General features: G+C 42.1%; 1 protein-coding gene across 1 annotated transcript in view; it reads left to right on the forward strand.

The window, feature by feature from the left end:
• Positions 1–25171, forward strand: part of LOC124790801 — a 114981-nt gene that overhangs the window by 79507 nt on the left and 10303 nt on the right. Inside the window, exons 9-10 of the mRNA XM_047257811.1 lie at positions 10564–11040; positions 21187–21272. Of these exons, the coding sequence (XP_047113767.1) occupies positions 10564–11040; positions 21187–21272 (563 nt within the window). The remainder of the gene's footprint in view (positions 1–10563; positions 11041–21186; positions 21273–25171) is intronic.

Below are 25171 nucleotides of genomic sequence, written 5' to 3' on the forward strand. Positions count from 1 at the left end.
ATCTGATAAACGACTTCTTTTCGCCATTGCAAAAGATCACTCACTAACGCTGCAGTAAACACAGACGACAAGGCGCGCTTTTGCGGCTGCTTCACAGGACGCATTTTCTCTACGCGTGCTCGGGTGGTCAATGTCATAACTAGCCTAGAACATGCTGTGTTGCGTGACAAGAGCTGCCATCTAGTGGACGAAGCTCAACTAATACCACAATGTAAACGGCAGGCCAATAACTCGTCATTCCCACTAGCTACTAGCCACAGAACGCAGTGGACGGATATATCCGTCGAACCCACTGTGTAATAGCAGAGCATGGACGGATATATCCGTCATGCCCACTTAAAAGGTTAACCAGAATGGATCAAAATGTAGACATTGAAATGTGTTGGAATGGAAGGAAGAAATGGTTGGCTGTAGTTGTCTGGTGGAAAAATCTCATTTCCATTACTAGTTGAGCCAGGGGAACCCCTAAAAATACTACTTCTGTACAAATTTAATGAATCAAGAGTTAGAAGAAAATATAATGCATGCTTTCAAGTGAATCATCATCATCATCATCTTTCATTGTAACAAAACTACTGATATGGGAGTGCAGCTGTGGATAACAGCTAGTAAATAATATGAAGATAGGCTACAGCCCTCTCTCACTCTCAACTCTATTGCTGCCTCGCTTTCATGTCCTTCAATTTATGCAACTGCAGTTTAGTTTTGGTCCAAATTGTAAATAATATTTCACTCTGTATTTTTATCCATGTGACCTTCAGAATTTCAAAGAGAGTATTCCAGTGAATGTTGCCAAAAACTTCCTGTAAATCTGCAGTTGCTGTAAATGTGTGTATCCCTTTCTTCAGTCCATATTCTGAGACAAGTCGTAAGGTCAGTTTTGTCTACATTTCCCCATTACCTAAGTTGATTTTTCCCAAGTTTTCCAGTTCTTCTGTGTATAATTTGTGTCAATATTTTGCAACTATGGCTTACTAAGCTAACAGTTCTGTAATAATCACAACTGCCTTGTTTTTAATTGGTTAATTATGGTGCGATTTCAGTACAGCAGCTGTGGCGATGAAAGTCGTGCACCTGCAGACACAGGATTGGAAAATGTTGCACTCAGTTAAATTAAAGGAGAGCTTTTGGACAAGTGCATGGCTATTGCCTTGCAGCTTGAAGTCTGAGAGTGTTTTGTCAGTTTCGTATACATGTATGCCAGGTGGAATAGTTTTGTGATGCTATGTTCTCTCAAGGATATCAATTATTCTGAGGGGCTGTCAGAGACATATAAAGTTATCTTCCCTCATTCAGTGCACGAATGGATTAGAATATAAGTTGCTGCTTTTGATAAAAAGTACCTTGTGCGAGGCACTGCACATTGGCTTGTGGCATATGTACAGAGTTAGTCATAAGTACCTCCAGGAGTTCAGAAGCAACTGTTCAGAAACTAGAAGACATTCAGAAAATAGATACAGCTCAGTGAATGGAGTATCTCTCCAATTTCTTAACTCACATTACAGATGCTCAGTATTGGCACCATTTGTGATATGGCAAACATCAATACAATAATCAATCTCGGATGTGTGATTTGAATGAATTTTTCATTCTGCAGCAGTGTGTGCAATGTTTTGAAATTTCCCGGCAGATTAGAACACTGTGCTGGACCAAGGACTCACACCCAGAACCTCGCCTTTTGGTGGGAATGCTCACAACAACCAAGCTATCCATGCATAACTTGTGATCCACCCTTAGAGTGTGTGAATGCTGCCACATCACTGCTCACTGTCATGGCACGGTTATAATGAATCAGACCCACTGCATCTTACTGGTCCATTTAACCAGTGCCATCACTGCTTACTATGAACTTTTCCCAGTAGTGATATCGAGCTGATTTGTTTTTCGCACTGCAACCATCGCCATGTCCTGAAATGTGAGGTGTGATTGGTTACTTTGTGGTCACTCCAGCAGTGCCACCTTTGATGCTGCTTGCACTGCACTTGATATGTGAACATCTGCAGGTAATTACTCCTGGCGGACAATGAACAGTGAGGCTGCTGTGTAAATGAACAAGGCACCCAATGAGCAGCAACATGTCATGTGCCAACAGCACCTGTCAGTGAACTTCCCATAATCCTCATAGCCTCACCTGGACTTGCATTTTGGGCAGAATGCATGTCATGAAGAAATGGGTTAGGCACCAACATAGAAAATTGTTTCCAGAATGAATCAGCCATTTTGATTATAAATCAGACATTCCCTTTAATTCCAGAAACAACATACTAGGATGTGGCTAAGCTGTATCTTTGTGGCATCCTTTCTTCCAGGAGGGCTAGTGCCACTAGCAATCTAACAGTGGTTCTGTGAAGTGTGGAATATACTCAAGTAGTACTGGCAGAATTGAGTGCGAATTATGAGGCACACATTGTCCACAGTGGCAAGCTATCGGGTTTGAGTCCCAGTCTGGCACACACTGATGCAGAGTGTAAATTATTCTGTAAGGTATTTTCAAGGCTCTACATAAGTCCTCTGTGGTATCATTTCCTCCAGAAGTGCGAGTGCAGCAAGATATGCAGAAGAGAGTGTGTGAAGTTTGGAAAGGTGGAAAATGGTAGTAGTGGCATATATGAAGCTGTGAGGATGGGCTATAAGTTGTGTCTGCCCACTAAAGACAAGACCTTCTGTTAATGTTCTAATGTTATACATAAAATTTTATAGTTAGGAATGTTATCTTTGGTGACTTTCATATCTTCATCAGTACTGTGTGTGTCACCATACAGTGTTGGGCGGAGGGTACTCTTCATACCCCTATTATTTTCCACCTTCTGTATTCCATCCATGTGGACAGTGCATGGGGAAAAACTTCAGAAAACTCTTGTATAAGGCTGAATTTCTCTAATTTTGGTGTCGTGATCATTGTGCAGATGTATGTTCAGTTAAATGGTAACAGGCTTCTCGACTCATTTTGGTGCGTCAGTTCCTGGAACTTTGTGAATAAGGCTCTGTGCATGTCGCAACACCTTTCTTGCAGTGTCTGCTGCTGTAGTTCATTGAACATTTCTGTGGCACTCTTACACCGACCTACCAGTTATTGCAACTCTTCTTTGAATCTTATCTTTTTCACTGATCGAACTCGGTTAGGATCCCAGGCTGATGAATAGTACTCCAGAATTGGACAGACAGGAGTTTTGCCAGTGAGCTCTTTCATTCATGACTTACACTTATTTTCAAGGATTCTTCCAATAAATGAAAGTCTGCTACATACCTTTCGCACAGTTAAATTTTATGTGAACATTTCGCCTTAAACCACTCCACGCAGAAACTCCTAGGTTGTGTCTGATTCCTGTGATTGATTGTCACTTGTGTAGTTGAATGATATTGAATTCTTTTTTTCTGTTTACACTTATTACATACATTTTTTATCTTGAAAACCAGCATCCATTCTTTGCATCACATACTGATTACCTACAAGTTTCTGCATTTTGTAATAAGTTTATAAGGTATTACTTAACTATACCACATCTGTGTTGTCTGCAAACAGCCTCACAGGACTGTAGACTTTGTCCACCATATCATTTATTCATTATACATATGTCATGAATGGTTGTGGCCCTGTCACACTATGTTAAGGTATGTTGGATGCTACCTTCAGTTCTGACAAGACCTCCCCATTAAGAATGATACGCTGAGTTCTGGTGGCAAGGTAGTCTGAATTAGAGTTCCATATCTATTTGGAATTTCTGTATGCACGTATTTTGTTTACTTTGTGACTGGGGAACTGTATCAAAAGATATCTGGAAATCGGGCAATGTGGCATCATCCAGAATGAGGCCATCTTGAACCTTCTGGGTCCCAAGAATGAAATGAGCAAGCTGAGTTTCTCGTGATCAGTCCTTTCTGCAAACCATACTGATTTCGTATGTAGAAGGTGTCTGGTCTCCAGGAATTACATTATACAAGCACACAGTATATGTTCTATAATTCTGCAAGAAATTGATGCCAGACTTGAAATTTTTATAAATGTGCCTGTATTCTTTGTAGCTATTTACATTTTATGTGTTTCTGTTGTTATTCCATTCTTTTTAGCAGTATAGTTTCATTTTAATTAATCTTCTGTGGTTATAAGCTAGTTTTCTCAGGTGGAGTGGATACTTTTGACACAAAAAAGTTATGAAAGACAACCTCTCAATATGTATAAGGGAAGCATTGTACAGTGTACTGGAATATAAACAAAGTGCTTATGATTGTAGCTCATATTTGAATTTTTCTTCTAACATCTTTCATATGAGAACATACAGACACTCAGCTACACATTGTCCTGATCTGCACTTTATTGAGACCTGTGATAGAACATGCGTAACAGATTATTTGGCACTAGAGGAATAGTACAGTCAACCTTTTAATTTTTGCACACACATTACACTCATGTCTACATTAATTTGTTACATAGTCCAATCTGTAATTAGTGCCTTTTTTGCCTTGTACTGCTGCTTCAATTCTTCGCTGATAATTAATTCTAATACTGTTATTGTCGAAGGAAACTTCCTTTGCTTGCACTACTCTGCTCCTTAATTTTGTCTTTTCTTTGGTGTGTTATGCAACCATGCTATTATTAGCAAACTTCTTATTCTTCTGCTGTGTCTTTCCCAATTTCAGTGTTTAACAAATATATATACCACTCATCACTTTCAGCTGCAAAGAAAGTACAAAGAAACTGGCGCATTACATTTAACGCTTGTCTTAAGTATTCGTTACTGCCAGATTTGCTATGTAATCTCTGTTCTCCTTTAACTTTTTTTAATTGTGCAGGTTTCTTTGATTCTATGATACATACATTAAAGTTGAGTGGCGATAGGCTGATCCCAAGCCCTAAATCATTTTTAGTATCAGCTTTTGTTAGTTTAACTTTTACTGTTTTTTTATTTATTTGTTTTCATCTTTGAGCATTTTGCATGCTACTGATGTCAGTAGTTTATACAAACTGAATAATATATAATGGGACATGTAATAATAAAGAAAGCAGTTGAATCATGTAGATTTGCAATCAAACATATGATTAGTATAAGTTAAAATTTTGCTCTTTCTTGGCACAATTAGAAAATTCCTCTGTGCCATAGAAAATCTTCTTCGTAAGCCAGTTTTGTAGAATATTTCTACAGGTATTTAATGAGGTAGTATGTACTTCTGGCGGCAGTGCATTGAACAGTTTTACTCCAATGTATGTATAGCAGTTGTGAGTCTTGCTTAGACTTGTAAAAGGTTGGTCAATCTTTTCTTTGTGAAGTGTGTTGTGACAATGGAATGATTGCCTTAATCTGTAGTGCTCTTGGTTTTCTTTTGTGTAGGCTAGACAACTAAGTATAAATAATGATGATGAGAACATGGAGATAAAAGTCTACAGTTCATGATTCACCCAGTGTGGTTCACATAAAATACAGATTTATTAAAGTAAAAATTAAACTTCCATGGCATCTTGCAGTCAAATGATGAAGTAGTGGCTCAAATAAGAGTATTTGTCTAATCTATAACTTGGCTGAAAGGCACAGAGAGTACTGACATTCCTTTACTGTGGGCTAACATTTGCTGGACGCACAAGGAGATAACCAACGTATCATGTGTAAACAAATGTCATTTTCAGAGTGAAATTTTCACTCTGCAGCAGTGTGTGCACTGATATGAAACTTTCTAGCAGGTTAAAACTGTGTACTGGACCGAGACTTGAACTCGGGACCTTTGCCTTTCGCAGACAAGTGCTGTACCAGCTGAGCTACCCATGTGTGACTCATGACTCATCCTCACAGCTTTACTTCTGCCAGTACTTTGTCTCCTACCTTCCGGTAGAGAACTTGCCCATGAAAGGCAAGGGCCCAAGTTCGAGTCTCGGTCCAGCTCAGAGTTTTAATCTGCCAGGAAGTTTCAAATGTCGTTTTGTAGTTGTTAGTGAATCTTCTCTTGTAATTTTTTTAAGTCAGTGTCTTGTATGAAAAACATTACTACATGGTTTAGCACGGCATCGTTTCTTTATTGCCTAACCATAGCTTTGTCTTCCTTTATTTCCAACTTGTATCTTTTGCTTCTTGTTGATTTCATGTCCATTGTTATTCTTCATATCAGTTGTAGTCAAGAGAAGTTCATATAACATCAATTAAATTGTAATTTTAAATTATGTGAAGGGCGGGGGTGGAAGTTCGTCCATAGTGAATATGGATATCTCATCCCATATCATTAAAAAACTCAACTTTCCCTGCTTATTGAGTTATTCACAGTCATTCCTCTGTCTTCATTTACATTGTTATTTATATGTAATTTTGTTTGTAGTATTTTCATGCTCTCAGGTTTTTAAATTTTATTTAAAAATGTTGACAATGATACCTGCACACACCTCTTGTGTTTTATTAGACCTTCACCAAAGCAACTGTGGCTTTTTCTCAATTGCAGTTGTTGGCAAAGTTGCTTAATTTCCCATCCAATCATCAGCATTCTGATCTCTTAATTTGACTCAGTACACATTACTGAGCTCTTTATCCAATGCTGTTGTATAATGTGTTGTTGCTGACTTGGAAAGTTGCTTGGGTTTTAAATTGTGGTTGTTTTTCTGTTCAGCTCCCTTTTTTTTCCCCCACATCTGCTTGACAATATAGAGTTTGTCATTCTTAATGAGAGACAAAAAGTTATGACTTTTCTAAAACACAAATTGATTTATAGTGTACTATTAATGAAAAAAGAGAATTATACTAAAGTAAAGTTAGTTGATTAATAAAAATAAAATTAAATTAAAGAAAATATTCATGGTAGACAGCAAGGTCGTATTAAGCACCTAATAAGTTCCAGATGAACCTAAAATTGTTGCACATAATTCAAGTTATCTTGGCAGGCAGGAAGTCAAAAACTAATTCTCTAGGATGTATCACCTATTTCTCTGAATTCAGACTAGGAGGCAGGCAAGGTAACTGTTCCTTCTAACACTTCTTGACAGTTTTCTCAGAAAGATCACACATGCCTGAATATTTAAGTCAACTGAAGCATGCTATTGTCCACTGATCACTTAAAGGGCTCACTGTAGACTTTCTACCTTTTATCAACATCACCTTTTTGTCAAATGATGTAAGAAGTGCCAACATCCAAATCAGATCTACTAAAAGATCACCTAACAGGCTTGTCTACTAACATTAAAAGTACAGCAGCAAAACTCCAAGCAAAATATGGGGGCATCAGTAATGTGAAGGGAAAAAAGGCACTTTGGGAATGAAAACAAAAACATCAAATAAATTACCAAATATAATGAGTTATCTATAATTAAAATACACATTATGTACAAAAGATAAATGGTAATGAACAATTTACAAAAGAAACACAAAATTTAAAACCACAACATTGGCAACAACTGCAAGCAGGACTTTTAAAGCAGCTGAAACTGTAGCACCGCAAACAAGAACACGTAAACACCCTTGGTGGACAGATGAGTGTGACCAACTGATAAATCTCAGACAACAGGCATGGCAATACTGGTTGTGCAACAAAAATCAAAAGACCCTGGAAGATCTCAAAGATACCAGGGAAACAGTCACAAAAGCAATACGAACAGTCCGTAAACAACACGAAGACAAAAAATTGCAAGACATAGAAAATGATTTCAAGAAAAACAATTCCCGAAATTTCTACAGAGTATTCAAACAAAAATGAACAAAGTACTCTCCTCCATCACTCCAATTCAAAAATGAACATGGGGAAATTGCCCATACCAACACCGAAAACTGTGAAATTCTTGCAAAATACTTTTCTAAATTACTGAATTGTGAAAAGCCTGCAGAAAAATTTGAGTTCCATCACACATAACGAAACCCAGACTCAAAGCCACCAAGTTTACAGGAGATTAAAGAGATAATTCAGTCACTGAAAAATAACAAAGCATCAGTAGAAGACCAAATCATCGCAGAATTATGGAAAAATGCAGGAGTAAATCTTATTGCAAAACTCAAAGAAATTATACATGAAATCTTGAAAACTGAAAAAATCCCCACAGATTGGAAGACAGCAATCATACATCCTCTGTACAAAAAAGGAAGTAAAACAGACCCCAACAACTATCGTGGAATCTCTTTATGGTCAATAACATACAAAATTCTGTCTAAAGCCCTACTAAACCAATCAGAACCTCAGCTGGATTCAGAATAGGTTGATCATGCGAAGAGCAAACCCTTAACTTAAAAAACTCAATGAAATATTTGCGTAGTACTTCAAACAAAAGTTATATCATCACGTTTGTCGACTTTAAAAAAGCATATGACAGTATAGACTGAGAATCCCTTTTTGAAGTATTAGTAGAATTTGGACTAGATCAAAAGACAACAAACATCATAAAAGAAACACTCACAGAGACCAAATCCAAAGTAAAATTTATGGGAGAATTGAGCACAGAATTTGAAATAGACGCAGGAGTATGACAAGGGGATGTACTGTCCCCAGTGCTCTTCAGTTGTGCTCTTGAAAAAGTTGTTAGCGAATGGAGAAAAGCAGGTGCACCAGCACACACACTGGGACCAAGACATAAGGGCATAGAATTAGACTGTTTAGCATTTGCTGATGACATGGCACTGATCGCACAAGACATTACTGATGCACAGAAACAGCTAGAATTATTACAAGAGCAGGCAGAAAAAATAGGATTACAAATTTCATTTGAAAAAACAAAATTTATGGCTTACATCAAAGATGCACCTTCTGATCGCAAAATTGGTAATAACTACATTTCTCGAGTTAAAGAATTTAAATATTTAGGTGAATGGATTGCAGAAAATTGTAATGAAAAGAAATCTGTCAGATCAAGAGTCCAGAAAATGGAGACGGCGTTTCAAGTAACAAAACACATTTACAACAAAAAGAGTCTCTCGTGGAACTGCAAAATACGACACTACACAACAGTAATTAAACCTGAAGCTCTCTACGCATCTGAGACACTAAACCTTCAACACAGAACACTAAAAGAGGAATTAGAAGTGAAAGAATGTAAAATAATGAGTAAAATCCTAGGACCAAGAACTAAAGATGGTGTGCATTACCCGAAACCCAATGCACAAATGTATAAAAATATCTCCAAAATAACAGACACAATGCGCATGAGAAGAATCCAATTCATGGGGAATTTAGAAAGAATGGACTCAAACATGTTAACGGACAAAATCCATACGTTTTTAAAGAACAAAACTACAAGACCGAACTGGTACAAACAGACGGAAAAAGACCTGAGAGAATTAGGGTCTTCAAATCTACATGATAGAAATGAAATCAGAAAAATCACAAACACACGGGGTTTTGAGGAAGAAGAGAGAAAAACGAACCGACATACATGGTCTACGCAACAAAAGCTAGTCCATTCGTTGTTTATGAAGGAATACTGGGTGAAAAGGAAGGCCAACAAATGTTGATTATGTGTGGTCCTAAGTGATCCATATGCGAAGAAGAAAGAAGAAGAAAATACATGTCCCAAAACAGTGTCCAGTGGCTGCATATGTAATTTAAAACCTGATGATCCAAGGTGGCCTGATAAATAGGATTTCTTTAGGCAGTTGAGGAAAACAGTTGCAAATCAGTACACTTACGTTAAAATCTAGTTACAAGAATATGTTGCCAAGACATAAATCCACAGAAACACAGAGGAAACAACAGAACCGAGCTGCAAAAAAAGGCAGAACTTTTTGATCACTTCAAACAAATTGATGGCAGAAGCCGTGGATGATATTTTTTTCCCAATGTAAAGCACAAAACCATAATGACTTAGCATATAAACATGAAACAAGACCTCTAAACAGTAGAAATCAAACCTGAAGAAGTTGACTTCAGCAGAGATTTCTTGGTAGGATGATAGTAGCCAATGGAATGAAGGATTACAAACAGCCAACAAGAAGGCCTAGCTGGCTGTACAGCCTTTTGTAAATAAGAGATGAGTGTAGCCTGCTAAGGGAATTTCTACTGCATAATTACAGTCTTTTCGCAGCAGTTTATTTTAGAAAAGGTCTAAAAATCATGAAAAGCTACAAATGTATGGGATTGTTGAACAGCCATAAAAAAGTTATGCTCTATTTTTAGAGTCAAAACTTAAGTCAGAAATACTTTCTCCGTTTTTAAGGTATTAAAAAAAAAGCTATACTACAGTATCAAAAGACACACATGTTCCACAGAGTTTTATCCCTGATTAATAAGTTTAACATTGTAGCTGAGCTTTCAAACTTTGTTTTTCTGTTTGAAGTTACTCCTAGTATCACATGAGTGAAGTAGTCATCAGCAATAATGTTATTTGACTGTTTTTCATGTAGTCATGTTCAAGATGTACTTGTTTTCACCCATCGTAAGAAGAGGCTTACCCATTCAAAACTAACAGGTTAACATGGAATCCAAACCATCACACAGTGATATTTGTGTACATAATAAATTGGTCAAAGCAAAAAACTTAGCAAAAAAATTTTCTTGGTAGTCTCTACTTTTCTAACTTTATTTATTTGTTCTTAAGTGAATTTTTACTGTCAAGTGAGTGTCTAGTGACTAAAATGCAATTTTAATTCCACTTATTTCATTCTTTTGCAGAACTACGAAGATTGTATGAACAAACAACAAAAGAGTCCCTTCAGAGTCACGAAATCAAAAAGTTTGCTGCAGTTGTAAGAAGTTATCTTAGAGCGTACACGGATTCAGAGGTAAAAAGCAGCAGCAGTAAGGTTTCAGATAATCAGGATGTTATAGGAAGGCATCCTGTATGTAGGAGAAATCTTCTAAGTTTAGAAGATTCCGCAAATGCACAAAACAGGGATGATTGTCAAGAAGATGATTTCATCAGCAGAAATGTTATAATCCATGCATCACCCACAACACCGACCAAAAGAATTGACTCTCTTCACACACCTAAAAGAAAGAATTTGGAGAGTGGACCTTTTAGGAGGAAACGATTGGCTAATGGTATGCACAGTTCAGATGCCACTTACGATGGTAGTAACTCTGAACCTAATACAGTGCACACTATATTGGAGGACGTCGCACACATGGTCCAGTGCCATCTGTGTGAAGGTAAAATAATTTTATTGCATTATCACAGTAGTAGTTACAATGTTGACATGTCTTTGGTTTTTCTTTTGCTTACTGAAGAAAGTTACAAAGCTGGGGAAAGAAAATTTCTTCAAGGGTTCGCAGACGTTGTTGATCTTCCATAGTCCTCACGTACTCAGGACAGCTCTGGTACCTTCCCAAAAAAATATATTAATTTGTCAATCTTCAAGTGAAAGAAATAATTGAATTTAAAAGAAACTGATAAGGCAAGAAGGTCACAGTGATAAATTAATGGATCGAATGAAACTTGAACACACTTCGTTGGATTTGTAAATGGTTTATTTAGTCATGGCGTAGTGGTTCAACGAGTTTAGTGTATGTGAAGCATTGGGATTGAAATAGTGCTCATCTTGCAAGAGATTAGTGTCTTAATTTCATAATTCTGTTGCTGAAGTCATAATTTTCGCATTAGACAGTCAGAAGAAGATAATGGAATTAAGGATGCATATAAAGATGTGTCTCATTTTTCTTAGGCTATGTGCAAATAGGACCGATTATGACAGAACTTGGCTGCTTGTTTTATTTAAATGTTTTGCATAGTTGTGTCTACTTCACAGTGGATACAGTAGCTGCTCTTTTGTTAAAAATATGTATAATTGAATGTTAATGTCTCTCATCAGTCATTTCATGCTGTGAACATCAATATCATTAGTGACATAACCACAATTTATGGCATAACAGAAATCATTGCCCTGTCATTATTGGTACCAATTGCTGCACTCCAGACTGAAAAGGGGGAGGGGGGAGTACATTCTGATTCTGGAGCCCCAGTTTACTGTAGCACTTACATTGTGGTAAATATTGCATATCAAAAAATTAATGCCCCAGAAGTGTACAGTACATTGGGATATCAGTCTTAATAGTAATCTGAAACACCATGTATATGCATAAAGAAAGTGGTGTTGAGTACAGCTTAAATTTAAATATACTGAAAATGCAATTTTTTGAGTTTGTGTTTCTCAGTCGTAAACAATAAACAGTTATTCGTATTTATTATTTTCATCTCATATTTATGAATTTTGTCTGACAGCCTAATAGTGCAGTGGAACAGATATGCTGCTTGTTACTTCAAATGAGATTACTGTTGGTTTCATTGATCGTGTAGGGGCCCTTCCGTATATAGAAGGTATCTTTGTGAAGAGTCATCAGATGCATTGTCTCTGGTATTTTGTTTTTGCACTGTGAAGCTGGAGTCAGCCCAAACAAATTTTGACCATTAAGTAGTCGTGAAGCCCATTGTCGACAGAAAGCATCAGTTTGTTTCCCGTTACAAACAAAATTATTTTTACATCAGAATTTTACATGCCCATTCAATTGAGCTGTCCCACATTAGTCTAGCGTGATATTTGGTTTAGTGTTACGTATTAACTGAGACAGTAAAACATGAAGAATACCCGCCATGATACCACAAGGCAGTAGCAGTCAGTGTAGGCGAGGACAGTGCTGTTGCTGCTGGAGTACCTTCTTGATATCCATGTGTTGTAAAATCTTAGGACATGTTCTGAGTGCAAACCTGATCAAGTATATTGAACAGAATTATGTCCACCATTCCAACCGGCATGGATTCTGAAAACATCTACATCTACATCTATACTCTGCAAATTACTTCAAAGTGCATGGCTGTACCAATAATTAGGGTTTTTCCTGTACCATTCAGTTATGGAATGTGAGAGGAATGATTGTTTGAATGCCTCCATGCATGCTGTAATAAATCTAATCTTATCCTCACTATCCCTCAATTGCCTCAGCATCTCTGTGGCTCTCTCCCACATATCAAACAAACCTGTTTCCATTCATGCTGCCCTTCTCCATATACATTCAGTATGACCTGTTAGTATTATTTGGTGTGGGTCCCACATATTTGGGCAATATTGTGGGATGTGTTGCACAAGTGATTTGTAAGTAATCACTTTTGTAGAACAGTTGCATTTCCCCAGTATTCTACCAATAAATCAAAAAGTCTGTCACCTTCTTTACCCACGACTCAGCCTGTGCGACCATTGCTTTTCATATCGCTGCAAAATGTTGTGGACTGGTATTTGTATGAGCTGACAAATTAAGACCGTGACTCACTAATACTATAGGCATAGGATCCTGCACTTTTTTGTTTTGTAAGGTGCACAATTTTATGTTTCTTTACATTTAAAGCAACTCACCAATCTTTGCACCACTTTGAAATCTTATCAAAATCTGACTGAATAGCTTCTTTCAGGCAAGCATTTCATTATAGATAACTGCATCATCAGCAAAAAGTCGGCAGTTGCTGGTAATATTGTCCATAAGGTTATTAATATTTAACATGAACAGCATGGGTCCCAATACATTTTAATGGGGCACACCTAAAGTTACTTCCACATCTGTCAATGACTCTCCATCCAAGAAATTCTCAATCTGGTCACAAATTTCCCTTGATACCCCACATAATTCTGCTTTGATAATAAGCATAGATGTGGTACTGAATCAAATGCTTTTCAGAAATCAAGAAATACTGCATCTACCAGATTGTCTTGATCCAAAGCCTTGGGATGTTTTGCGAGAAAAGTGTGAATTGGGTTTCACATGATCAATGTTTTCGGAATCCATGCTGGGTACCGTGGAGGAGCTCATTTTGGTCGAGATATCTCATTATGTTTGAGCTAGAATATATTCCAAGATTCGACGACAAATCGATGCCAAAGATACCAGAAAATAGTTTTGTGGATAACTCCTACTACCCTTGTTGTAGACAGGTGTTCCCTGTGCTTTCTTACAATTAGTGGGCACAGTTTGTTGGTCAAGACATCTACAATAGATTATAGCTTAGAAAGGTGCTAACTTGGCCGCAAATTCAATATAGAGTCCGATATGGATTGCATCGGGGCCTGATGCTTTATAAATTTTAACCAGTTCAGCTGTTTCTCAATGCCACTGACACTAATACTTATTTCATTCATCTTTTCAGCAGTGTAAGGATTGAATTAGGGCAGTTCTCCCGGGGTTTTCCTTTGGGAAGGAGCGTTTCAAAACAGAGTTAAGCATTTCAGCTTTTGCTTTGCTGTACCCAATTGCATTTCCATCTCGTCCACCAGTGTCTGGACACAAACCATAGTGTAACTAACAGCCTCTACATGCGACCAGAATGTCTTCTGATTTTGTGAAAGATCATGTGACACAATTCTGCTACGTTAGTCATTGAAGACTTCATGCATTACTCTCTTGATGGCCAAAAGCATTTCATTCCGCATCTCTGTAGCTCCTGTCTTGTATATTTTAATTAAAGTTCAGTCTTGATCCCAACGCTTATGTCTCAATAACATAGGTGACCGGTTTCGGTTATATTTATATAACCATCTTCAGACCCATGGCTTCCTTGGAGGATGGTAGAGGGAGGTCTCCTCAGCTACTACGAAGTCAACTGATCAGTTGATCCATGACAGGCAATCCAGAGTCCAGGGCGGGGGAGGGAGGCACGGATCCACCCAGAGGCAGAGAGGGCCGGCAGCAGGCCCTCGGGGAGACGGCAATTGGGGGCAGGGATGGTGACTCGAGGACCACGTCCTTACCTGAAGGAGGTAGGGACAGAGGCGGCGGCACGAGTCCTGTGGCGGCACGCAGGAGGAGCTGATTATGATGGCGGCGCTCCAAGCCTTTCGATGTCTGCACCGACGTCACATGCCGCCCATGGGCCATGACGACCGTGGCAGGTGTCCAACCTGCCTTGGGTATTTGGAGTAGGCATGAACAATGAGTAACCACATGGACCCCAAAAAATGGTCCGCAAAATCGATATGGATGCGATCCCAGGGCTGGCGAGGCACAGGCCAGGGTGCAAATGACTGAGGGGGACTCGCCTGGTGATGCGCACAGACAGTGCACCCATGGACTAGGTGCTCAATATAGCCATCGATGCCGGGCCAATACACATGCCGCGAGCCAAAACCTTAATACAGGACATACCCCAGTGCCCACGGTGTAACAAACTGAGCACCCGAAGCCGCAATGCCAGAGGGTTGACCACCCCATGGGCATCTGACTTCGTGGCCAACAGAAGGACATCATCGACCATGGAGAGCCTGTGGGACAGGTGGCACCAGGGGCTGAAATCAAACTGCATCCGACGAGTGACGTAGGACGGCCACCCGTGGACCACATAGTTGAGAACCTGCCGCAAGACAGGACTGCGGCGGGTAGCCACAGCAATGTAAGCAGCCATAAGAGGCAGACCATCCAGCACATCCCGGTGGGCAGAATCAATGTGAAAGCAGAGGACCTCCTGTTAGTCAAAGGCAGGGCCCGCTGGGACAAAGCGTCCGTGTTAGCATATTGGGCAGTGGGCTTATACCGGATGGTGTAAGCTTAATTACGTAAAAACAATGCCCAGCACTGGAGACGTTGAGCCATCCACTCTGGAAGGTGAGAGTGGGGTCCGAAAAGTGTAACCAAGCGTTTATGGTCCGTCAGGAGGGGAACTTTGCCCCAAAGAGATAGGTGTGAAATTTTTGGACAGCGAACACGAGATCGCCAGAGCCTCCTTTTCAATCTGGGAGGAGTTGCGTTGTGCTGGGGTCAACGTCTTAGAGGCATAAGCGATGGGCTGTGGAGCCATTGGCATCCCGGTGCACAAGGACGGCCCCAATGCCGTATGCCGACACATCAGCCGCCACAACCAAGGGGCGGTCCAGAGAAAAGGGAGTAAGACAAGGGGCAGACTAGAGCATTTCCTTTAAGTGGAGAAAATCGTGGTCACAGGCAGGGGTCCAATCAAAAGGTACCCCATTGTGACGCAAGTGATTGAAGGGTTGAGCAACGGAGGCAGCATGGGGCAAGAACTTTAAGTAATAAGTAACCTTGCCCAAAAACACCTGGAGTTCAGATAAGTCTTTGGGACGAGGAAGGGCCTCAATGGCCACGACATTACGACCCAAAGGGTGAATGCCATCTTTGCTAAGCCAGTCGCCTAAGTATTCCAATTCCAGTTGGAAAACAACACTTGTCCAGCCAACAGCGTAAACCAGCAGGCTGCAGAGCGTGAAATAAGGTGTTGAGGTTTTGCAAATGTTCCTGGCGGGAATACCCGGTTACCAAGATGTCATCCAGATAATTCACACAGGCAGGGATAGGTTGTGTAAGCTGCTCCAGGAATCGCTGGAAAATGGCCGGCACCGAAGACACACCAAAGGGAAGGCGCTTGTACTTATACAATCCGAAAGGCGTGTTGCTAACCATGAGGTTCTGAGATTCGGCAACTGGTGGTATGCCTCAGCCAGGTCGATCTTGGAAAAATACTCTCCTCCGGCAAGCTGGACAAGAAGGTCTTCCTGTCGGGGAATGGGGTGTCAACGAGGGACTGAGCATTGACTGTAGTGCCGAAGTCCCACACAGCTGAAGGGACCCATTGGGTTTCCGTATGACCACCAGTGGTGTCGCCCATGCACTGTAAGTGACAGGCTCCAGCACGCCAGTGGCCTGGAGCCGATCAAATTCCTGCTTGACCGCTGGCCATAAGGTCACCGGAAGGGGCTGGGCCCGGAAAAAGCGAGGCTGTGCATCCGGCCGTAGGGTGATGTGCGCCTGAAAGCCGGAAGCATATCCGAGATCCGGTGAAAACGACGACGCAAAAGCGGAGCACAGATCGTCCAAGTCCTGAAAGGGAACAGCCTTGGAAACGACCTTAACTTCATTGATAATTGAAAAGCCAAACAGTTGAAACGCATCCAGGCCAAATATATTTGAAGCCGACAGATGGTCGGCGACAAGGAGCCGGGGAACATGCTTGTATGTCGCCTGGACAACAAACTGCCCACGAAGGGGAGTAGAACCGTCTCCGTAGGCGACCAAATGGCGAGAGGGAGGCGACAACGCAGGAGAGCCCAGCCGGGTATATGTTGCCATATTAATCAGGGAGACTGGCCCCAGTGTCGACCTGAAAACTGACATCCTCAGTGAAAACGGAGTGTGAGGAAAACCTTCCGTGCTGACGGGTCGTTCTGTGGGACAACCGATTGCAGAGCATGGACTGTATCTTGAGGCCCAGGAGGGGCAGGACTGGAGCGAGTCGAGCGACTACGACAAACCAATCGTATGTGGCCCTCCTTGTTACACAGCGTGCACGTTTTCCAGCGGTGGGGACAATCAGCCCGCGAATGTGCAGTAAAGCACTGTGGGCAAGATGGAAGTGGGCCGTGCGACCAGCAACGAGGGGCAACCGAAGGCGCCGATGCCATAGAGACATCGGACAACGAGGAATCCCGATGGCGCTGGCCTCTGTCGGCCGGGCCACATCAACATCGCGAGAGTGGAACCTGCTGTGACGCCGCGTTCGCCGCCACCTGCGGTCACGCCATAAGACACTTGTTAGCCGTTTGAGCAATTTCAAAGGAGTGGGCAATGCGGAGAATCTCTTCCAAGGAGGGGTTGTCGAGTTTCAACGCCACAATACGGACCTCAGGATCGGGAGCCAGCTGAATCACCACATCTCAGTTCAGGGAGTCTGCATAGAAAGCCTTACACTGCTGATTGGTGCACGTAAAATCGCATCAATGGCTGAGACTCTGCAAGTCTGTGACTCAGGAACGATACGATTGACCAGGCTGTTTATGGTACTAGTGGAACTCCAGCCAAGAGGCGACCACATGGTAGCGTTGGGAATAATAGTTTGTCAGCAAAAGGCAGATCTCCTGGAAAGAGAGAGCCACAGGATCGGACAACGGTACCAACTTGTGAAAAAGAAAGAACGTGTGCGGGGAGGCCCTAGACAAAAACAACGACTGCTGCAAGATGTCGTCCGTGACTTGAAAAGCCGTGAAATGTTGTTTCAGCCGATGTAAGTAGGTTTCATAGTCACGTTAGTGTCATTAAAGGTTGGAAACGACGGCAGACGTGGGAAAGCATAGGACACCCGAGGACTCTGAAGCTGTTGTGGTAACGTGTCCCGGGCATCGACTTCGTCTGTTAGCAACTGCAGCGACTTTTGCAAGATGTCTAACTGGAGCTGCTGCTGCTGCTGCATGAGCTGCTGCTGCTGCTGCATGAGCTGCTGCTGTTGCTCCAGCAGACAGACCAACTTCGCCTCCATACCAACAGTGACCACCGTTTACTTTGTCGCCAAAATGTTGTAACTGCGGCCGGGATGCTCGCAAGGTAGCAATGACAGAAAGCGCGGCAGGACCCGCGGAGAGGCCCGCGAACAACAACACAACAGGAGAGGACGGACACGACCAACAAAGGACAGAACAAACAACAACTAGATCGAACAACGGAGTCACAAGGAAACCTAACAAACACGTCCACTCACACAGAACAAGAAAGTAAGCTGTCGTAACGCGAGGTGAGGTGTCAACAGACGTACGCAAGATTAGACTGGCAGGCTGAGTGACAGGCAGGCGCTTAAGTACTCTATCGGGGACGCCGATATTGGCCGCTGCAACCACGTGTTCCACTTTTTTTTTTTTTTATAATAAGAGGTGGAGCCCCTCCACGCCCACACCGGCATGATGGCCAACACAGAAGGTCTACTGCCATCTCTGCATAAGGGTTAGTATTCACTAAAGTGAGGTGTCGCAGGATGTGGGTACTGCGATGTTTGTGTACGTCTGGTTAGGATTAACCATTAATACGCGCTCATCTGGAGATAGATTGGTCGAAATCTGACGAAGGGTAGCGGTTTGAAGGGCAGAGGAAAAAAAGTGCCAAAGCAAGAGCCAAGGGAAAAAAACCTCTGCGAAAGTTAGGTCGGGCAGCAAGAGCAGTAGCGGTTGTCTTGCTGCCTGCGATAGGTTGTGCAAGGATAGGCTTTGTTAGTAGTGGGTATCATGCATGTCGATACCTTGACGTTGTGCGTTTGTGCTGCTCGGCGGCTGGCGCTGGGTGCTGGTACAGAGTCCTCGTTCAGCGTCCTGCAACCTGCAACAGTTAGGTTTGTTATCGGTCTTGTGTCCGATAGGTCATATACCGGAGGCACAGTGTGAGGGAGTGTTGGCAGATTGTTCGTGCGTCTGTGGGTGAGCTTGTCGGTGTCCCTGCTGTGGCCTGTTGGTCGGCTCTAATAGCAGCTGGTAGTTGCCAGTCAGTGTTGCTGATATGCAGGGGCTTACCGACGTTTGTCGCTGTTTGCGTATGTTAGTTTACCATAGGTGGTTATGCCCTAGCTAATGTGTTCCACTGTGGCGCCCTCACTCTAAATGCGGGCCAGGAGGCGCGCACCGCCACAGCTTACGGCGCGATGGTGCAGAGACCTCTATGGGTCTTCGACGTCCATGATGTCTGGCAGGGATTCAAATTCCGCGGCTCGCGGTACCAGAACCTTCATCGTTACTATTGAGTCACTTGCAAACACTGCTGCCATACATTTTTTACAGGTCTAATGATGTCATTGTTGTTGCAGTTGTCCTCAGTACCATAAAACCATTATATCACACAATCCTCCCAATCTTTATTCTCACTAGGAACATGCCATTGTCAAAAACCTCTGAAAGGATTTCAGATTTGTCCATTTTTCTGAACAGGACCATCTCTGAAAGCAAGAGGAACTTCCAGACAAAAAGATAACTATTTGAAATATCAGAATACAGTCAGAATGCTAAATAAGCAAAAAGTACATGAAGGCGATCAAGTTTGATACATTGACTACTCGTGTATGCACCTAAATACACTGCTGGCCACCAAATATGCAACGCCCTGAAGGGAGCATCTAAATCAGGTGAAATTTGCAGCATGCATTTGTGGCGACGAGAGGTGCACATGAATAGCACTCCAGTGCAGGCGCACGTCACGGAAGCCACTAGCGCCACCTGCAAACGCCGTACGCTTCATAGAAGAGAGTGAGCATCTTTTGAGCATGTTTTGGTATGCGACCGAGAAAGAACAGTTGCCTATAGGGATTGCAGATTATCCTTCAGAGAAATCAGTGATCGAAGGGACCGATTGCGCCCACCTCATAGCACCGCTACATGTGATGACAAGACATATTCTGCGTGTGGCAGTGATGGATCACGCTGCCACATCACAACAAATTTGGTCTCTTGCCGCAACAAGCATTGTCTGTACATACCATTCGCCATTGTTTGCAGCAGAATGGACTGTCTGCAAGGTGTCCATTACTGTGTTTACCACTGAGTCAATGCCACAGGCATTTTGCACCAGCAATGGTGCGATGAACGATGGACATGGACAACCGAGCGGTACCAACAGATCCCAATTCTGCCTGCACTACCACAATGGTTGAGTTAGCGTATGGAGACGTCATGGTGAGAGACTTCTGAACTGCTGCCTTATGCACCACCATACCGGTCCTGCACCCAATATTATGGTTTGGGTGGTATTGGATACCACTTCGGGATCCCCTTAGTACGCACTGCCTGTACACTAAACTGAAGTGTTGGAGCCTGTCGTCATCCTGTACCTTCAGAGCTTTCTGATGGCCCCACATTGGAACAAGATACATCTGGTCAATGATTGCATTACGACTGGCCCAGGATACACCAGATCAACTTTGGCAATATGTGGAAACAGACTGCTATATCCCAACGACACATCCAGAGCCTCTTTGATTCAATGCCAAGGTGGGTAGCAGCAGTTATAGCCAGCAAATACTGACTACATCATCTTCCTCACTTCACGTGGTGCTATATTTTCAGTCATATGTGATCTTTGCTCGGGTCCTTCTTGGTGTTACATTTTGAATGGCCACCAGTGTAGTAGAAGTAGTTAAAATATATCACAGCAGATGACATCCACAGACAGATTGTAGAAAATGATTTATCTTGAGATCCATCCGTAACAGATGGCATGCGAAACATGAGTAAACTCGGGGAGCCATCTGCAGTGTGTTAATTAATTCCATATGGTTCTTTGTAGTTTTTGTTTCCAGCATCACACATTATTGTTAACATGAGTGTAACTCTATACAAAGCATATATTTTTATATTGTATTTGTGAAAAATATTAGTGAGTGACGTATGACACATGTTTAGATAACAGCAATTATAATCGTGTTATATTCTCAGCATTGGATTCGGGGAAGTATGGTCAGAAAAATGAATGTATGTAATTATTCTTTCATTTATGCTTCCTGTTTAAAGCACTGACAAGTTGTAGTATTAAAAAACATGCATTTCTGCTTTTTCACAGAGTTCTTCAGTATAGCAGACATAGGAAATCATTCTTCAACCTGCATTGTTCCTGCTGATATTCATCAGCTGAATTCAGAAAGAGAGGTAAGACATCAGCCAATCGTTCTTTGATAACAACAAATTACAGAAACTCAAGCATCCATTTATTTTACTAGTAGGTAAAAAGCGAGTACACGCGACAATTGAACTAAATACAGAAATGCTGTTACCTCCAACAAGTATCACATGAATTAATGGAATAGTTTAGTAAGATGTTTAACTGTGATGCACTCATACATTGTACCAGCCGTCTGACTCATAGACACACACTGGATGAGCAGTGCACAAGGTCTCATTGCATTTGATCAGAGTATATCTTCAAAAAGACGTAGAAGCACAATACTTTTACAGATCACCGAGGAAAGGTCTATTAAGAAGTGTTGATTTGTTTTCACTGCCCCAGGCTTAATTGGTGTGGTTATCTACACATGTTTGACGTGGCTGTCAGAGTGCAGTAGCAGATAGGCCACAGTACAGTAGTCCACTTAGCAGTCTAATGCTACAAGTGCCATGCAGAACCTGGTCCTCCTATGGAGTAAAGATGCCACATTGAGAAACTCTGCTAACTGAATGTTGCAGGTCATGGAAATTAACAGTGCAGACACACCACTGTTGGTTGCCTAAAGCATGGAAAAATTCAGTTTGTCAGATTATTCATGGCAGAATATTGTATGTAAAGGCTGTTAGTGGCTTCAAAGTTAGTGCTCAGGCACTCATGGACAAGACAAACTAAAATTCAGGGTAGCAAAACAAAAGCAGAAGTGCTGAGCTTCATTCAAATTATCCTTTGCAAAGGTAAATCCCATTCAAGTCTCATGCCACTGGAAAGGTGAGTAATATAGATAACACCAGTGACGTTGAGAAACTGCTAAAATTAAAAAGGCTCAGTGGCCTGACGGAGACACTATCATTCTCTACAGAATGTGCAATTGCATCAACCCTTCTGTTAACCATAATCTATCATAGGTCCCTTGAAAAGAGAACTGTGCCCAATAATGGAAGAAAGTACAGGTCATGGCTGACTACATGAAGGGGGGCACAAGTGATCCTCAATATCCTTGACATACATTTGTTCTAGAATCCTAGAACATGTTCTGAGCTCAGATGTAATGTTAGAGTTGGACAAAATTCATTCAGATGACGGATAACCAGTGTAGGTAAAATTATTATTCATTTACACCAATAAAAATATTTGTTTTTTGTGAATAAAAGGATGCACAAATAAAATATAATAACATCAAATCCAGAAACATTTATTGCTCCATTTCTTTGTCACTTATTGGACAGATGTGCTTTTTATTGAATTTAGATTACTTTTTGGAACCTGTTTTCTTCTACCATTTCACCAGACAGTTTATTGCAATTTGGAAGATTTCCCATTGTGGCATTGAAAACAATCAATTAAAAATATCCACAGATGCCTAAGAGAATCTTTTGAAAATTGCCTTTATTTCAGAACGCACACACACACACACACACACACACACACACACACACACACACACACACACAAAGAACTACCTACTGGTTACCTTCCAAGAATTTATTACCTCCAACTTGACTTAATTACGTTTCCACAGGTCCGTTCCCAATAAACCTGTCAGTAGAAGAAAGAACGGCCATCCACAACCTCAAGACAGATCCTGGTATAATCATCCTCCCTGCACAGAAACCCTTCCCCATTGTCACGATGAATTACAGTGATTACGTGACAGAAGATATCCACCATCTGAGTCCCCCACTTACTAACCCCCCTCCTCCCAAACAAACTGTGATTCCATCCAAGAAATCTAGCATAACCCCTAGTCAAATCCTTTGGCTAATCCTAGAATCTCTCCCTCCCCCAAAATCAATCTCCCTCCTCCTGCTAATGGTAACCTCCCAAAACTGGTAAACCTAACAATCATGAACACCCAATTGTAGCTAGTTGCAGTGATCCCACTGAAAGAATTACTGCCCTTTTCGACCAATACCTCCATCCAATTTGGAGTAGCCTAACGTCTCATATTAGAAATACAAACATTTTCGTCATTGACTTTCAAACCATGCCCGCCCTAGTACCACCTAGGCCCCTACTCATCATTGTTGATGCTACATTCCTGTGCAACATCTCCCTCCTCCAAATTCCAAAACTACCACTTCATTCCGTATACATCCAGCTAATTACATACTCATATAATAGAGGGAAACATTCCACGTGGGAAAAATATATCTAAAAACACAGATGATGTGACTTACCGAACGAAAGTGCTGGCAGGTCGATAGACACACAAACAAACACATACACACACATGAAATTCAAGCTTTCGCAACAAACTGTTGCCTCATCAGGAAAGAGGGAAGGAGAGGGAAAGACGAAAGGATGTGGGTTTTAAGGGAGAGGGTCATTCCAATCCCGGGAGCGGAAAGACTTACCTCAGGGGGAAAAAAGGGGTATACACTCGCGCACACACACACACATCCATCCGCACGTACACAGACACAAGCAGACATTTGTAAAGGCAAAGAGTTTGGGCAGAGATGTCAGTCGAGGCGGAAGTACAGAGGCAAAGATGTTGTTGAAAGACAGGTGAGGTATGAGCGGCGGCAAATTGAAATTAGCGGAGATTGAGGCCTGGCGGGTAACGAGAAGAGAGGATATACTGAAGGGCAAGTTCCCATCTCCGGAGTTCTGACAGGTTGGTGTTAGTGGGAAGTATCCAGATAACCCGGACGGTGTAACACTGTGCCAAGATGTGCTGGCCATGCACCAAGGCATGTTTAGCCACAGGGTGATCCTCATTACCAACAAACACTGTCTGCCTGTGTCCATTCATGCGAATGGACAGTTTGTTGCTGGTCATTCCCACATAGAAAGCTTCACAGTGTAGGCAGGTCAGTTGGTAAATCACGTGGGTGCTTTCACACGTGGCTCTGCCTTTGATCGTGTACACCTTCCGGGTTACAGGACTGGAGTAGGTGGTGGTGGGAGGGTGCATGGGACAGGTTTTACACCGGGGGCGGTTAGAACTCCAGAATTTCCTCTCCAACCTCAGCTCCTTTGGTTCCATCAGATTCAACTGGTCCTACTCCAAATCCCATGCCACTTTCCTTGACGTTGACCTTCACTTGTCCAATGGCCAGCTTCACACGTCCGTCCACATCAAACCCACCAACAAGCAACAGTACCTCCATTATGACAGCTGCCACCCATTCCACATCAAACGGTCCCTTCCCTACAGCCTAGGTCTTTGTGGCAAACGAATCTGCTCCAGTCCGGAATCGCTGAACCATTACACCAACAACCTGAAAACAGCTTTCGCATCCCGCAACTACCCTCCCAACCTGGTACAGAAGCAAATAACCAGAGCCACTTCCTCATCTCCTCAAACCCAGAACCTCCCACAGAACCACCCCAAAAGTGCCCCACGTGTGACAGGATACTTTCCGGGACTGGATCAGACTCTGAATGTGGCTCTCCAGCAGGGATACGACTTCCTCAAATCCTGCCCTGAAATGAGATCCATCCTTCATGAAATCCTCCCCACTCCACCAAGAGTGTCTTTCCGCCGTCCACCTAACCTTCGTAACCTCTTAGTTCATCCCTATGAAATCCCCAAACCACCTTCCCTACCCTCTGGCTCCTACCCTTGTAACCGCCCCCAGTGTAAAACCTGTCCCATACACCCTCCCACCACCACCTACTCCAGTCCTGTAACCCGGAAGGTGTACACGATCAAAGGCGGAGCTACGTGTGAAAGCACCCACTTGATTTACCAACTGACCTGCCTACACTGTGAAGCTTTCTATGTGGGAATGACCAGCAACAAACTGTCCATTTGCATGAATGGACACAGGCAGACAGTGTTTGTTGGTAATGAGGATCACCCTGTGGCTAAACATGCCTTGGTGCACGGCCAGCACATCTTGGCACAGTGTTACACTGTCCGGGTTATCTGGATACT

Source organism: Schistocerca piceifrons, chromosome 1, assembly GCF_021461385.2.
Source record: "Schistocerca piceifrons isolate TAMUIC-IGC-003096 chromosome 1, iqSchPice1.1, whole genome shotgun sequence".
NCBI lineage: Eukaryota > Metazoa > Arthropoda > Insecta > Orthoptera > Acrididae > Schistocerca > Schistocerca piceifrons.